A 17,629-nucleotide genomic window follows, 5' to 3' on the forward strand; every position below is an offset into this window, starting at 1 on the left:
TTCTGATACCCACTGAAATGAGAGGGAGAGATATAAAGTATAAACCCACAGGAAGAGGGGAGTGGCAGAGGAGACAGCAGCAGGCATGCGATGTCACCAGAATCTTGATCGGTGAGAAGTGTGGGTGGTGGAGTGACAGCGGAGATGACAGAACGGTGGAAGCCTCAGTGGATGGAGTCGCTCGGAGGCTGGTTGATGAATGCTGCAGAGCCCAGCAAGCTCAGAAACGGAGTGCACGCACAAGCAAAGATGCCTTTGAAGGCCCGTGTGGGGTGTGGTTGAACGAAGGTTTGTTTACAACTTTGTACAATAAACAGATTCCCAGTTCTCTCCATCCCCCAGCAGTCTGGATGACTGTCCTTCCCAGCCCAGGTGAAAGGCTGAGGTTTCCTGTCTGGACAGGCTGAGCTAGAGAGGAGACTCTGGATTCAAATCTATCATGCCCAGCTGCAGGGGAGCCTCAGGTGCTGCACTGGCTAGAGGAGAACTGAAGGTGTATACACAGTGGGAGCCCAGGCCTATTCTCCAGCGAGGCTTCTGGCAGCCTGGTGTGAAGGAGTTTTGTGGAGGATCCTCCAAGGAGAGTGATGAGCCTGAGAAATAGAGCTTACAGTCCTGATGCTTGGGAATCCTCCCAAGAAAATTGCTGTGTATGTGCCGAAGAATTGATGTTTTTGCCCTGTGGTGTTGGAGGAGACTCTTGAGAGTCCCTTGGACTGCAAGGAGATCCAACCAGTCAGTCCTAAAGGAAATCAGTCCTGAATGTTTGTTGGAAGGACTGATGCTGAAGCTGAAACTCCAATACTCTGGCTACCTGATGCGAAGAGCCGACTCATTTGGAAAGACCCTGATGCTAGGAAAGATTGAGGGCAGGAGGAGAAGGGGACGGCAGAGGATGAGATGGTTGGATGGCATCACCGATGCAATGGACATGAGTTTGAGTAGGCTCCAGGAGTTGGTGATGGACAGGGAGGGCTGGTGTGCTGCAGTCCATGGGGTCACAAAGTCAGACACGACTGAACGACTGAACTGAACTGACTGTGCCCAATTGCTCTATAGCGAGCTCCAAAGTTGACAAGCCCTTTCTGTGCTCTTAGACCTCCCAATCAGCTATTTCATTCTTGGCTCCAGTACAAAAAGGTCAACCGACATTAGGGGTAAGTCTCCAACATGAAACATGGTGACCCAAATCAAACCAAACAGCAGCAAACCAGAAAAGAGACCTTGGAGGAAACACTCTGCAGGCAGAGGAAGAAAATCCCAAGAACATATATTCTTAGACATAAAGAGAAGAAGATACAGGATATAGAAACAATATGCCAGAAAAAGGTCAACATGCAGAAAATAAGGAAAAGATCTTGGAAATTTAAAGGATGGTGACCAACATTAAGACATCAATAACATGTTTAGAAGGTAAAGGTTAGAAAACTTCTTTTACTTTCTAAAGTTATTTCAAGTTAAAAAGTAGAAGGAAAAAAATTCATGGGTAGAGAATAGAAATAAAAACTGCTGTAAACAGTTGATGTCATAAGCACATGGTGATATATATATCATTATATAACAGAATGATACCATCTGTGAGATATATGGCAAAGACGCAGAAGAAGCTTTTGGCCTTTGCTCAATAAAACACTAAAGGACAAAGAGTCCAGCTCCTAAAATGCCCTCAAGTCTTGTGAGCAGTAGTTCTTGACCTTGGCTGGCTATCAAAACTGGAGTCTGGTTAAAATGAGACCGGAGGCTACAACTTATGATTCAGAAAGTCTGGCATGGTGTCCAGTTCCTACTAATTTCTTTCCAGCTCCCTAGTCACACTAGCGTAGGAGAAACAGACTTCAGATAATTCTTCCTGACTTTGAGACTCATGTAACTGTTTCATTCAGCCGTGGGGATTTGTTTATATACATCAAGATACCTTGATTGTACCATCCACGGATTCATACACCAATAGGTAACCAGTGACGGACGCCCGGGGAGGTCTCCAGGTGAGGAGGGCAGTTTCCGACTGAACCTCTGTAGCAGTAAAGTCTCTTGGAGAATCAAGGTCTGGAGAAGAGAAGACATTTAATATCAAATAAGTCAGCAGGTACGGGCTTCCCTGGTGGCTCAGACAGTAAAGAATCCGCCTGCAATATGGGAGACCTGGGTTTGATCCCTGGGTTGGGAAGATCCCCTGGAGGAGGGCATGGCAACCCACTCCAGTATTCTTGCCTGGAGAATCCCCATGGACAGAGGAGCCTGGCAGGCTATAGTCCATCATGGGGTCACAAAGAGTTGGACACGACTGAGTGACTGAGCACAGCACAGCACAGGTCATCAGGTGTAGGATAAAGTCCCTACCAGGAGGCCTGAGTTCAAGTCCTTTCCCTAGCATTGACCTATATGACCTCGGGTGAAACCTTTCCCATCTGTAAATGAAGAGGTTGAGCCACATGACCTCTAAAGACACATGTTCTCTGTGTTTCAGCTCATCCTAAGGGCCATGTTTTCCTGAGCCCAATAGGATCGCAACTGGCTTTAGTTGAATTAGGGGAGAAAGACACAGCCATGAACATAATTAGAATGCCTCCCTTTGTTTCTAAAGAGGACAGATGAACGCTGGTATGGGCCCTCCCCCCTACTCAGTGGACACCGCTTCCATTCCTTTCCCCATTGCAATCTGAAAAAAAGATCTCAATGTATATAAAAAATCCAGCGGACATCTAGGAAAATCTGCCTTTAAAATCTTTCTCTTAAAAATATTTCCCTGCCTAGAACATGGATCATTAACTACTGGGTTTAGGGCCAGTGGGGACTGGTTTTCCACTTAAAAAGCCCTCCTCTTAAAATCATTTCCTAGTCTGTGGGGAGAGCAAGGTCATTTCAGTTCAAAAGGAAATGGTGTATTTCTTAAGTCTTGATTGAGGGGGCATTGGTGGATTGAGTTGCTGCTGATGTCATCACATTGCAGGGAGCTGACTTGAGAAATAATAGATGGAGAGGGATACTGTTAAAGATAGAGGCAGTGGGTGGGCTTTTTCCAGCTCTTCAGTGTCTTTGTACCTGTGGTGAACTTGGTGGTGATGGTTGAGCTCTTCTGGGGCCCTTTCTCTGCAAAGATCCTCAGCGTGTATTCTGTGGCAGGCTCGAGATTGGTCAGTGCGTACTCCACCGTGTTCCCGGACACCGTGCGGGTAATTTCTGGCACTATACAGGAAATATACACACCACGGCAGTTACCTCTCCCTGTCTGGGCCATCAGTGGGCTTGGCCAACAGTGCACGCACCTCCTAACACAGAAGCTTTCAGCAGTCCTACAGAAAAGCAGGTTTGATTTCTGAGATGACTTACACTCCTTTCTCTCTCTTGAGCACAGTGTTGCACAGGATCCAGCTAGAGTAGAGTTGCAGGTAACATCCCCATGCCTCAGGCTACCCAGATTTAATTTGTCCCCTTGCTTGCTCTCCCATTTTTTCCCACTTACTCTCACATCCTTTATAACTTGCTAAATGTCATATCTTTAGGCTGGGGAACCAGAAAAATCAGGTGGTATAGACAGACCAAAACCTGATTACTGGTTCTCAGTCTCATTGGGTCAGGACCAAGGGCGGACCCCAAGCCATGGCATCCAGGTGTCACCTTCCTTGTCACAGGTGACCAGATGGCCTGGCTGGCCAAGGCCTGAGAGGTTTCTCAGGGTATGGGATTTAAAAGGCTAAAACTGGGAAAGTTCGGGGCAAACTGGGCTGAGATGCTCACCCTCCTTGTCATCCATGATCCCCCTCCACACACACACACACTCTTCTGGATGAGGACATGTCTATGCCTGCAGCCACAGTTTCCATGATTCTGATGAACTATACTCTGGTTTATTTTAGGTGAGACAACATCATCTTCCCTGACTTACAAGAGTTTGCTCACGGGGAATATTTAAAAATAAAAAAAGTAGAAAAAAAGAAACCCAAGAATTCCTCTAGCCCCACCCCCTGATCCGCCAATCCTCACAAGGAACCCTCTCTTACAGGAGGTCGCCAGGGCTGAGTTAAGATTTTCAGAGACCCCCTGCACAGCTGATGGTATGCTCTCACGCTGTTACTGAAAGTAAAACAACCATCAGATATGAAACTCACATATACTGTGACATTAAAATAACATATTTTTTCCTAATCTAGTTCCTGAAGAATAGGGACTTGTTCATTGAAAAGGAATCTTTCTTTTCTCTCTTATTTGTATTTAATTTTACGTGCTAGTGGCTATAACTCACTGGTGCCCCAAACAAGTTACCAGTATTGAATCTGCCGGCTGAGTAAATGAGCACAGATGGTTAAAAAGGCAAGGGGAGATCATTTCTGATTTCTTAGTCAGATCAGCCCTGTCTGCGGCATCCAGGAAGTGCAGTCTCCCCAAAGCTGCCTGAAGTAGTCTATTTAAGATTTCAGATTGTGGACTCCTTTGTAAGAGGTGAGAGCTGTGCCTGTACAGGGTGGCTCATGGTGACAGCAGAGACCAGCAGGAGAGGAGGAACAGGCTGCAGATGCACCATCTGCTTTTCTTTAAATGGCCTGTTAGCCTCCTTGATATAATCGTGGTATTGATGCTTTTCCATTTGACCACAGCGGGAAGATACAGGTTGGGCTGCTCTCGCCACCACTTGCACAGGCCCCTTCACACCCATCCATTCACCAGCCCCTGTCCCAGCCCATGAGTCTGTTCTCAGGTGGCAACTGAGAACCATAAGAACATTGCTGGACTCACCAACCTACCCTCGCATCTTTGTACATCAATCCTAAAGGAAATCAACACTGAATATTCATTCAAAGAACTGATGCTGAAGCTCCCGTACTTTGGCTACCTGATGCAAAGAGATGATTTCCTGGAAAAGACCCTGAGGCTAGGAAAGATTGAAGGCTGGAGAAGAAGGGGATGACAGAGGATGAGATGGTTAGTTGGCATCACTGACTCAACGGTCATGAGTTTGAGCAAACTCCGGGAGATGATGAAGGAAGGGAAGCCTGGCGTGTGCAGTCCATGGGGTCGCAAAGAGTCGGCCATGACTGAGTGACTAAACAGCAAAAGCAACCAAAAGTGGCACAAAGAAAGAAGAACAGGAAGTTTAGAGCCGGACAGACGCTCCTCAGAGAGGGAGGGTCTCGGACATGACCTTACCTCTCTCCCCTGTGTAGGAGATGACATAATTATCCACAGGGGCGATGGCTGGCTGCCACATGGCCAAGGCTTCTGAGTCAGTGATGTTTGCTGTCACCAAGCTAGATGGGCCATCCAGAGCTGCAAGGAAACACAGTGATGTGTTGGAGAGATAGTCAGCCATGGGGCAGTGCATCAGACCACAGCTACTCTGCTGTCTACCCTGCTCCTGGCCTCCTGGTGTGGGACACAGTGTCAGAAGCATGCAAGAGTTCTGACCTTGGAGCCAGGATGACCTGAGTTTGAGACATGACTCCTTCCCTTGCTGTCTGGGTCATCTTGGGTCTCTGTTTCTCATCTGTAAAATGGGTATAGAAGCTCTGCTTGGCTTTGTTTTCAATTATACTTTGGTTTTCACATGATATTATAGGTGGAAAGGTGCTCTGTGAACTGCAAAGAGCTGAACACATGACAAGGATTTATATTTATAGTTCACGTTACTTTCTCCAGGGAAAGGCTTCACAAAACCAGGACAGGTACAGAGTGAGGGCTGCCTGTGATGTCTTTGGTTTTGAGTAATAGCTCTGGTTCGGTGGGCTATGGAGAACACAGGGGCAGGCTCCAGGGGCCGGTGGTCCCAGGCTCTACCTTGGATTCCCTGTTGTGGGTCTGTGTGCCTTTGGGTCATCTTCCTTCTCCACACCTCACTCTCCTCAGTTGTCACAGAAGGCTGCTGTAAGGATGAGCTAGACGATGTGTGTGAAATGTGCTCGGGGCAGCACTCAATAATTGCAGTTGGTCTTAACATGACTATTAAAGTTATTTGGAGTTTTCAGAATGATTCCTAAGTGACTTGTGCTGAGAAGGCATGGAGAGTCACAGTTCTTGGCCCTTTGAACTGACCACTGCTACAACCCAACACCCCCTTCTTAGAAACCAACCTACATGTGACTGGTTTCCAATTTCGTTCACATTTATGACTCAGTTACTCCGGGACCACAGCTCTGGGAAGATGGAGGGCAGGCAGCCATCATCAGCTGACTTCACAGCTGAGGTGCCTGAGCCCCAGGAGATGAAACGACCGGCCTGAGGGTCTCAGGAAGGGGTGGAGTAATTTGGGGGCACCCACCCTGTCCACCCGGAGGTCCTTCCTGTCTCATCTTACGTGGACAGAGTCTCCTTTAACAATGAGGACAATGGGGCCTCCAGAGGAAAAAGACCCAGGCTTTGCAATCAGTTGCCATGGAGAAGTCACAAATGAAAGATTTCTAGGCGGGGGATGAGGATCTGTGTGGCAGGGTGGTCAGGACTCTGGGTTCAGACGGGAGGTTTTAATTGCATATTAGCAACCCTTTTAGACTATTAGGATATTTTTAAAATTTCCTATGAGGCCCGTTCTTCAGATCCCTTAATGGATTAGGCTGGATAATTGCTCATATATCAAAGGATAAATTGTTTAGAGACATGGGAGCCTAAAGAGAAATTTTCCACTTCATTCTCCTTCAATGCAATTCATTATTTTTTCCCTCCTTATAATGTGCTGTACAAATCAGGTTATAATAGGAAAATCATCCTTTATCTAAGAGGGACGCACAATTTGGAGGCAGCCTGACCTGAGCTCAGGTTTGCTTCCAGCATTTACTAGTTATGTGGACTTGGCCAAGGCATGCGATTGCCCTGACTTCAGTTTTTCCCTCTGTAAAATGGGAAGGATATTAGCTATGAGAAGGATGTTAGCTATGTTGGTTTACATGGGAATGGTTGAGGAACAGCCCTGAAATACTGTAGCTGCCACATCGAGAGTTGTTACTTTATAGCTATAACGATTCACGTGTCTGTGTGAAGCATCTGCTTGGAAGGGAAGGAGGTGGATTAATGCGTGCAATGATCTATATTTACAGACGCTTTACACACAGTTTCCTAAGGTTCTTATAGCATCCTGCAGTGCGAGAAGAACTGCACCCGTTTTCCAAGAAAGAAACTAGATCCTCAGGACGTTGACCGACAGCTCTGTGTCCAGAAGGGGCAGAACCTGGGATTCGCACCAGGTCAGTATGACTCCCCAGCTTCCACCCTTTTCCCCACAATTCCCTGGGACATGGCGGCCCAGGGAGGCTGAGGATGAAGCTCAGAAGAGGCTACAACTGCGTCACAGAGGAGGCCTCTGGTGCTCCCAGGCCAGCCCACTTTCCGCTAGAATTTCCTAAACAAAAACATTTTTCTTCTAACTGCTGGATCATGAGCAATGATGCTGCAGGTGAGAAAAACACCTGTGGTGAGCGTCCCCGAGACAGGCTCGCTTTCCTCAAAGCCCTTCAGGGCGATGACGCTGACCAGGTAATCCGCTCCAGGTAAGAGTCTCAGCAGCCTGGTCTGGGTCTTGGTCCCATCCACAGTCACCGCTGAGGGCGCACCTGGAACACAGGAAAAGCAGGAGGGACTTAAGCACACCTGTCCCAAGAGTGGGCGTAACCGGTTTGGCAGTGACACTGCATTTATCCAGCATTTTCTTCACTTCTTCTCATTTGCTCCTACCCTCTAGCATAAGAGAAGAGGTTTTACTCTTTGTATAATGTTTTTTTCCATCCATGCAGAGGCCAAAAACTAAGCCAGGGGAGGAAAAATTATGAGGTCACAATGTGCTACAAATGGCAAGTTTCCATTCAGTAGAGAGCTGGCATGCTGTATAAATTTTATTTATCTATTTCTTCCCACAAAGGATATGGGAAGCTCACTGTGTAATGTATATCTGATATATTTAATCCATTGTATTCGCTTAATTATATATAGACTTATCTCTTACTAGCAGATATTCTACGATTGAAGAAGATGATCATGGTCTAATTTGTACTCTTATATCTATTAAAAAGTCCAAAATTTTTGTTTTTTAGAATCTGGGGGCTTTTGAGGAGCTTGTGTATCAGTTGACCGAACTCCCGACAGAGATGCTGCAGCGTGTCTCTGAAGAGATAATCATCTTTGTATACACTTTGCATATACTTATCAACTATCATCTTTGTGTACACTTCCACTAATAGGGAGCTCACTACCTCCCAGAATGTCTTTAGATAGATTTGAATATGCTTCCTCCCCCTACCCCCGCCCTGTGGTCTTGTGGTCTCTATTATGGCCCATGTGCCTGAACTAGAACTTTCAACTCTGCAAAGTCACAGCTTCCCATCCTTTGCTGAGACAGACAGATTTGGGGACCAAGAGGCAAAGATCAGTTTTGCCAAACAAAAAAGGTCAATGGGTTTAGAGTCTTTTGTCCTTGTGTGAAAACATTATTGGGGATCTATTGCTCATAGAATTTTAGAATTATGAGACTGGAAATGATCTTTTTAACATGATTCCTCAAGGTATAGTTTCTTTCAAGGATCTCATAGCACTTTACAAATGAAGTCTATTCAGATGGTCTCAAATATGAAGAGGAGGATGGAATTGTCTGAGCCACAATTCCACCCAAACACTCCAGATCCCTTCCCTCTCCCCACCAAGCGCCCTACCTCCTGCAATGGGCACATAGGTGACCCGGAAGCTCTCCACCTGGGTAGTGGGTGCCATCCAGCTGACACTGGCTGCGTTTTCAGTGATGTCTGAGAAAATGATTTCCTTCGGGGAGCCCATGGCTGTTGAGGAGAAAGCACAGGAGAAACCCAGAAACAGTTAACTCTCTTGCTCATCAGTGATTCTTCCTGAATTCCTTATCCATGAAAGCTCAGTTTACATCTGAGCCAAGCCCTTAGGATGGAGGATGTGGTGATTTGTGGTCAAGTTATGACTTGATGGAAACAATTGCTCTTTCATTCAGGTACAGGGCCCAGAGCTGCAGAGCTGCCATTTGGTTTCATCCAAAAAGAATGTTAGCATAGCTGACATCTAAAAAGTGAGGGTAAGTGGGTAGTTTCACAGTTTGAAATAACCTTCCTTTCATTTTTGATGTTTATCATTTTTTTTTCAAATCTTTGCCTTTTAATTCCTTTTATGATTAAAGAAAATTTGATATTAAATGATATCAAGTCTTGATGGGTCTTCCCTGGTGGCTCAGATGGTAGACAATCTGCCTGCAACGTGAGAGACCTGGGTTTGATCCCTGTGTCTGGAATATCCCCCGAAGGAGGAGATACTACCCACTCCAGTATTGTTGCCTGGAGAATTCCACGGTCAGAGGAGCCTGGTGGGCTACAGTCCATGGCATTACAAAGAGTTGGACATGACTGAGCGACTAACATTTTCACTTTCAAGACTTGGTAAGTGCTCAGTTCTTTCGCTTTATAAGGATTAACCCTCACTCAGAAACCACTGAGAAGAAGGTGTGGTTGTAGCCAATTTACAGGAGACCAAACTGAGGCTCCACTTTCACTTTTCACTTTCATGCATTGGAGAAGGAAATGGCAACCCACTCCAGTATTCTTGCCTGGAGAATGCCAGGGACTGGAGCCTGGTGGGCTGCCGTCTACGGGGTCGCACAGAGTCAGACACGACTGAAGCGACTTAGCAGCAGCAGCAGCAAACTGAGGCTCAGTTCTCCAATGAATACTCTTGTGATGTGATCTAAGTCCCAGGACTGGGCGGCAGAGCTGGGCATAGCCCTGGGATTCTGGAAATAATGTTTACGTGGAAACTGACCTCGACAAACTCATTCCCAGAATTAGATGGAGATTCAGAGCCAGAGGAGGGAGCTCAGAACCATGCCCAAGGCAAGCCCCTCTTGAATACTGGGTCTACCTGTGGGGAAAGCCATGCCCTGGGGAACTCTTTTTGCTACGTAAATACCTCCCCCGCAAACCCAGTTTCCTTTGGCTTTTCTCTGTGTATTTTTTGGCTTAGCTTTTTGCCCTCTTCAGCTGACCATGCTTAACCATACAATCCAGGAAACAATTTTCGGGTCTCCAGGGAGCTCATTTCCTCATCTTTTTCCCTCTGCAGCCCACGTTGATCATTAAGTTCTGAAACCCACAGCCCACTTTGGGGAGTTTTTTTTTTCCCCTCTCCATTTCTGCTCTTTCTCCCTCCTCCGACGCATTCTCCTGTGATCTGCTAGCCACCCCCAGATTCTGTGGCTGCCTGGGGTTTTGCCTTCTCCTTGGAGGGCTTTGGAAGCCACATGGCTCTGGAGTGGGATGATCTTGATTGTCCGAACACCCTGGAGAGGCTGGGCGACTAGGGCAGCTCCTGTGCCTCATAGGAGCCTCCCTTGCTCCATCTCAGTGGGAAAAGTGGTGCCCACTTTCAGGAATGTTTTGAGGATTAGCAGAGATGATTGATGTAAAATCCTAGCACAGAACTTGGCACACAGTGAGAATTCAGTAAATGCTTGCTTTTTTTTTTTCTTTCCCATGTGACTCTTTTTTTCCCCCCACCATGGGCAACCTGAATTTTGAAGTAGTCACCCAGGAAAGATCTAGATGAGGCAGAATAAGAAAAAAAAAAAAAAAAAAAAAACCCAGTGAGGTGTGTAAACTCAGGCACAGGGGCTCTCTTGCAGCAAGCCTGGTTCACTCGGACCTCCACTCTGTGAAACTCATCAGGCCAGGTCCTGGCACACTTTAGAAGGTGCATCTGGCCACAGCTCCCCTATCTAGATCCCAGTTTTCTCAGTTGCACAATGGCAATATTATCTGCCCTGTCTTTAAAACAAAACAAAACAAACCCATGAGAATTAGTAACCTCATCTGTCACGCACTCCTGAGTGATACACTGGAAAGCGACAGCAGGCAGAGAGCCGCGTGTCGTCTGAAGAACGGCGCAGTGGTGGTGGAATTCCAGGGTCAGTGGTATTTTTAGACAACAGACCTTCCTAGGTGCGGAAGACACTTTGTTATTTTAGCATGTGTCCTGCTGCCGTAAACAGGGCCCACGAGTCTCCAGCACCGAAGGGGAAGGGAGGGCCAACGGGAGCCTGAAGGCGGAGCCTCATAGAATAACCAAATTTTGCCTATTGAAAAGCTAGGAGGACCCAGGAAAGGCAATGCCTCTGACTCTCTTTCTGAGTAGACTCTTGGTTTTCAATAAAAGTTCCATTAGGGAAGCATTAGAAATTGCTAGAAATTCTCAAGGAGGTTGAAGAGGACTTCTGTTTGTTCTCTGCATAAAATGTTGCCTCCCCAAATCTGGAGCAAATTTCTTTAATAATGTCTCCATTCACAATCATTTAAAAACCTTTTACCTTCAACATAGTTTTATAAATACTTAATATATGTGAATCCTGTGAGAAGCTAAGGAGATGGTAGCCAGCATGGTTTAAGAGCAAGGACTTGGAGGTACACTGACCTGGTTTTGAATCCCATTCTGGCTTTACTAGATAACAGCACCTTAGCCCCTTAGGTCTCTGTGAAATGGGGCTGAATGTGTCGCTCAGCTGGACTGTCTGTGTCACGTGAATCAGTGAGGAAAAGTGTGTCAGTTGCACTGCTATGGGTGGCATGAAGTGCAAGCTCTACAATAGGTGGTTATCATCTTTACACTTAATGAGAGTCAGAGCCAAAGGCACGAGGCACAGAGAGTTGGCTCCTGTAGAGGAAGGACTGCTGAGCACGTGTCTCCAGACACGATGCCATTGCAGCTCTGTGGTTTGTGGTTTCAAGTGCATCGAACTGGAACTGACTGGAGGGGCTGGGAGGCTGCCTGGCTGGGAAAGTGAGATGGGGTGAGAGGGGGTACATTCTGGGGCTTGGAGAGGGGTTTCCCCCTTGGCTTCAGGGTGCGGAAGGGGTGTACAGTTAGGGTGGTGATGGGGCAGTTTAAGAAACATTTGAAGGTCCTCACTATCCCCAAGGTAGGCAGTAGGAACCTCCAGAAGAAAATGACAGAGTCATCTTACTCTGGTTTTGGATTTTGAAGTATTTTCTTTTCTATTCTAGGGACCATCCAGATGGTACCCAGAAGCGTGTTGGCATTTAACTTCCCAGAGATAAGAGAAGCTCCTCTGGCTTCCCAAAGGGGGACCAAGGCCATTGTGAAGAAGTGGCTCAATCCATGAAGAGGAAGAGCAGCCACTGGAGATGCAGGGATTGGCAGAGGAGAGAACAACCCATAACCTAAGGTCTGGCAGTAGGGGAATAGTTAAATAAACAAGATATGTGGGAATATATCTGAGATCTATTAATAAGCAAGGAACACACACACACACACCAGTGTGTGGAAGAGTGGGTGTGTTAATCACTGTGCCAAAAAAAACCTGGAAAAAAGAGAGAACACAGACTCCGGTCTAATCTTGTCTGTCTGTAAGAGTATTTCTGCAGAGATTCAGAAGAAAGTAGTCATGCTGACTGCTTCTAGATAGAGCAACTTAGTGAGGACAGCAGAATAGAGACCTCATTGTATATTCTTCTTTTTAACCTTTAAATTTTCAACCAAGTGGACCATTAAAAAATGTAAATTAAAACACCCATAGTATCAGCTAAAATTGTTACAATGGGCAAGGAAATATACTCAACATTCCTGATCTGACGGGAACCTCATAGCTGACCTTTGAGTTAGGGCCTATTGGCCAAGGGAGGGGACAGACACTCAGAGGGGAAAGGAGACTTGCTCAGGAGCAGGGGTCAGACGCCAAGAGATCTGCCCAGAGGCTGTAGGCTTAACCACTTGGCTACACTGCCTCCAGCCACTGTCTCTGTGCGGGGGCACTCGGGGCTGCCAGCCTGTGCTCAGGGAGTGAGAGGAGATGCTGCAGCAGCTTTTATAAAGAAAAAGAGGAGCAGAAAGAAGGGTTTACAAGGAGAAAGAGTGAAAAGACAAAAGGGAAACTTTCTGAAGCTGATGAGGTGACTGAGATGTCTACTGTGCTCCAGAGTCACCTCTCCCGTCATTCCAAATACCAGAGCACATGTGTGTACACATACACACACAGACACAGACGCGTCTCTTCAGCTGTGAAATACAATGCCCCAGAGAAAGAAGTCAAAGAAAGGGCTATCTTACAGAGCCTTTTCTTTTGTTCTTAAAAAAAGAGCTCATGATTATTCGTTCTCTTTTTTGCTTTAAAACTGCAGAGCCTTTGGGGAAAAAAAAAGATCAGCAAAACAAAATCGCCGATCAGAAGTAAACTTTGAAAAGCAGTGTTTATAAACCAGGGTCAAAACCAGCCTCTGCCTCTGATCTAGAGTTGTTTTGTGGGAAGCCACAGGGAGGAGGAGACAGGGACTCATGTCCCGGGAGATGGGGCCTCTGTGTTAATAAGAAACAGGATATTTCCTCTGGCTGAATTACTGCCTGGATCTCAGCATTTCCTCTACGTCTACAAATACCAATTTTTATTTCTACAGGTGGCTTCTCAGAGCTCATTTGGTCCTGAAAGTTGGCATCATAAGATACTCTGGACAAAGGGAAGGTGTAGTCTAGTGTTGTGCTCTTTGCATGTCAGAGGTGGCAAGCGTGTATAGTAGTTGGTTATGTTATCTAGCCTGCCTCTATTTAATAGTAGTAAAATAGCTTGGTATTTAGGTTCTACTCCAAATCTGGCTGTGTGACCTTAGGCCAATCACTTCACCCTTCTGGGTCACAGATTCCTCATGCACAAACAGAAGGGTCTGGGATACACCATTCCTCAGGTCCCTTGTACTTCTGCTTGTGGTTTTATGATTGTTTCTTCTGGTTCCTCTGAAGCAGCTGTCTCTAGCAAATGCTCCATTTCTGTACCTGCCTTGGTTTCCTGAAGGAATTCACCCTACCTTACCATTGAAGGTCTGTCCTTTTCTCTTTAAAGAATCATGTTAATCTTAATATTATCATTTTAAACCATCTGGTAATGGCCATTTTTCTTTATTCTTCTGGAAAGAACTCACATTGAATAGAATTTTCATTTCTGCCTCTAGTGCTTTTTAGAGTTGCTGTGAGTATAAATAAAATGTGTGAGCCCGCCAAACCTGCTAACCTCTTCTTTTTTCCTTCTTGATCAAGGTACTGACTATTCACATGTAGAATTTTAGAAGTATTAATCTTTAGAGGTAGAGGTACCACTTCTCCATTATACCCTGCATAGCTTGAACATTTGACCAAAGAACACGGAAGTATATCTCTGGATAAAACATAACAGGCAGAAAGAAGGATCTTTGGAATTTGAAGAAAAAGCAATGATTGTAATGATTATCTTAATGACAATAACGAAAATGTTACTTGCTCTCATTAGCTCAGCCCTTGCTATGTGCCAGGCCCTCCCTATGGGCTTTCCATGAATCATCTCATTCAATCCTCACAACACTATTAGGTAAGTGGCATCATGCTCTTTTTGCATAAACATTTAGCCATGATCACAATCACAATCATCCAGTCTATAATCAAGAGTCATGATTCAAACCCAAGCTTGTCTGCATGCAAATCTCTAATAATTTCCCAGCCCTGTGAGAAGAGGAACAGAGAACTTTTCTCTAGTCTCTCCCATTTATATATGGTACCTGTTGTTGCTATGGCAGTGACTGGCTGGGATCGCCTTCCACTGCTTATTCCATAGAGCTCAATTTCATATTCAGTGGCCTCTCTGAGACCTGTAATGTCCCTGGTTCGTTCGGGGGCAAGGAGGGTTATCTCCAGTGGCTCGGACTGCTTTTTGGTATCTCTGATTTTGAGAACAAAACTGTCGAAGACTCCTTCATCAGCTGTCCAGGACAGACGGAACCCATCTGGGGTGGCATCTGAAACCAGAAGGTTGTCAACTTCCGGCTCGGCTTCTAGAAGGGAAGAGAATGGTGGAAGGAGGAGAGAGAAGATCACTCAGCAGCCTGTGCCATAGTCTCTCTGGTGGGGGTATTGATATGCAGCCGTGTCCCGGCTCTCAGAGTGAGAAGTGTCCTGAGGTACCGAAAATAAAATGATTCAACATGGACATGTCCAGTAGGTCGAGGAGAGGAGAAAGAGAGTTGATACATTCAGTACAAGTCAAGTGGGTGCTTATATGTGTGAGTTTTGTCTAAAAGCAATTCTGTAAATCCACATCTGGACTCAGCAAAGACCCCTTCCCTGCATTATTAAACAATTTCAAAGCCAGTAACTTGTTTACATTTGCTCTCTGTCTGCCAGTGGCTGAACGCCCATGTCTGCGAGACCTTCTTCTTTTCTTTTTGCAAAGACAAATAAACCAGCATTAACGATCTGTAGAGCTGCCCACGATGATACGGCTGATTATATTTCCCTTGATCTTGAGCATTTGGCTTTTAAAACATTATAAATGTTATGCTCTTTTTCTTGGAGCTGCTATACTAAAGGAGGCTCCTACTCTTGACTGGCTTGCTTTTTGTTAACCATTCAGTAAGTGTTCAGATGGTAGAACCAAGACTTGGAACCTCTTGTACTACATACTTTAGACCCAAAGTTGTGATCTTGGATTGGCTTAACTAGACAAAACTCAGTGTCAAGGTAGATTTAGACCTGAGTTTCCCAAAGTACACTCAGAGCAAACTGTACCTGTTTGATCATCATTCATTGTCAAATAAATGTGGGAAAATTTCCTGGGTAAGCCCCTCTTGGAGAGAAGCATGCACTTTACAATGTTCTCTAGAGACTTGTGGTCAAGGATCTGTAACTCAGTGTTTCAGAAATTTATTTGAACATGGAACTTCTTTATTAAGTAGGACCTCTGAATATGGAGTTAGTCCCCTCTAGAAAGACTTTGGGAAACACAGATTTTTGACTGTTAAAGTTGTTCATGCTATATTTCTCTAGGAATTATGAGTATGCTGAAAATTATGGATTTAGTCTGTGTTGAAGAATCTCAATGATATTAGTGTTTACCAGTATAAGTTCACAGTTGGTTTTCCAATGACAAGCCCACCTGGCAAGTTTGGCAAGACCACAGTTGAGGCTTTGAGATGACAAATGCAGTAAATAAGTTTTTGAAATATACTCCTTGGTATATTTCTCTTGAGAAGGCTGAAACGTAGCTGGGGACCAGCCGGATGAACACAGAGGAGGGTAACACACAAGAGCTACAGACAAGATGCGGTCAAAGGATTCGGGACACCTAGTGGAGACATTTCGACCTTCTCGTTTCTGGAGTGGGAGGAAAGGAGCACTCGTTAGAGACGTGAGACGAGAGACAGTGCTGGGGGTGGGGGTGGGGACACAAAGACTAGGCCACATCTATGGATTAAGTAGGAAATATGGACAAGAGTGTTAAAACCATGGCGGTCTCATAGAAGGATTACATGGAGGGAACTGGGAAGAGGAGAAAATGGCTCACTTGAGCCAAAATACCTGTAATAATCTCAGCCCTCAAGGGCTTGGTTTGGTGCCCTTGGGTGAAGCCAGAGACCATGACCTCATAGCCAATGCCAGTTATAAGGCCTCTGAGCTCCAGCTTCCTCTGGGTTCCTGAAAGGGTGAATTCCTGGGGGTCCAGCAGCTTCCCAGAATCCACCACCGTGACTAGGAAGCTGTCAAAGGCATTCTCCGATGCCATCCAGGAAACTGTGAACCCGTAGGGATTAATGTCGGAAATGGTTAGGTTTTCCAGAAGGGGCAGGGCCTCTGAAAGAAGGGAGGGGTGAAAAGAACTCAGGTTAGCGGCGCTGACTCTGCCAGGACAGCACAAGTCTCCACAAAAACTGATGAGATGCACAATCAATCATCAAATGTGTTAATGTGCTCAGAAAATGCATTTTTGGTAAGAGCTTATCAGTTGCCAGGTGCCGTTGTCTTGTGTAGATCTCTTAAGTCTCTGAGATGGACGTCATTCCCACGATACAGGTAAGAAAGCCGAGCTTCAGAAGAAGTTGACTGACTTGGCCAAAGTCGCAGGGCTAGTATGTGACAGCACAAGGCTCTAGCTGGGTCTGACTCCAAAGGCCATGGATTTTTCCCAAGAAAACTGAATATCTTGTAATGGGTTTGGACTCCTTTGTCTATTTCCCACTAACTTATGGTCTTGAAGAAAATCAGCTTATTTATTTTTAAAACATACTCCCTTTTTAGTGTATTTTATATGTTTTTATTCCACTGCTAGATCTTATTTAGCATTAAGTTGACCAGGCCAGTTAGTGATGTATATCCTCACCAGCTGAGATAAAGGGATGAGGTAAGATTTTCTTGTGTGTCCAAATTTAACCAATTATGATTATGGCATATACTAAGATTTGTTAATTTTGTTTTCCTGGATAAAGGTAGGATCTTCAGTAAATTCTGTCATTATTTGTTCATTCAGTCACCAAACATGTGTCTCTGGTCCTCTTATTCCATAGGTACCAAAGGGTCTTTTTCCACATTGGAATTCCCCACAGGAGTGAGCTTGTATCAACTGAACTTCTGTTAATAATTCTCAACTGACAAGGCTTCACATCCATTATCCTATTGAACCCTCATAATGACACTGTAAGTAGATATTACTATCCTCTCTTCGCACCTATGACAACACAGTAAGCAGAGAGGTCAGGGATTTCTCCATGACCCAGTAGTAAAGGGACTTCCCAGGTGGTGTAGTGGTAAAGAACCCGCCTGCCGATGCAGGAGACATAAAAGTCATGAATTCAATCCCTGGGTCAGGAAGATCCCCTGGAGGAGGGCCTGGCAA

At 45.5% G+C, this 17,629-nt stretch overlaps 1 protein-coding gene across 12 annotated transcripts in view; it reads right to left on the reverse strand.

The window, feature by feature from the left end:
* TNC (tenascin C) overlaps positions 1-17,629 on the reverse strand; it is a 102,388-nt gene that overhangs the window by 15,314 nt on the left and 69,445 nt on the right. For 7 of the 12 annotated variants that reach the window (XM_086413902.1, XM_086413901.1, XM_086413900.1 and 4 more), the window contains 6 exons: positions 14,523-14,795; positions 8,631-8,753; positions 7,395-7,538; positions 5,146-5,265; positions 3,043-3,186; positions 1,916-2,046 (listed from right to left, as the gene is read on the reverse strand). In XM_086413902.1, the coding sequence (XP_086270028.1) occupies positions 1,916-2,046; positions 3,043-3,186; positions 5,146-5,265; positions 7,395-7,538; positions 8,631-8,753; positions 14,523-14,795 (935 nt within the window). Of the gene's footprint in view, positions 1-1,915; positions 2,047-3,042; positions 3,187-5,145; positions 5,266-7,394; positions 7,539-8,630; positions 8,754-14,522; positions 14,796-16,317; positions 16,591-17,629 lie in introns of all 12 variants that reach the window. The other 5 variants (XM_086413894.1, XM_086413893.1, XM_086413892.1 and 2 more) reach the window with 2 other exon arrangements.

Source organism: Bos grunniens, chromosome 8 (genome assembly GCF_055505025.1).
Source record: "Bos grunniens cultivar Pamir isolate PY7600 chromosome 8, Bosgru_T2T1.0, whole genome shotgun sequence".
NCBI classification, from domain to species: domain Eukaryota; kingdom Metazoa; phylum Chordata; class Mammalia; order Artiodactyla; family Bovidae; genus Bos; species Bos grunniens.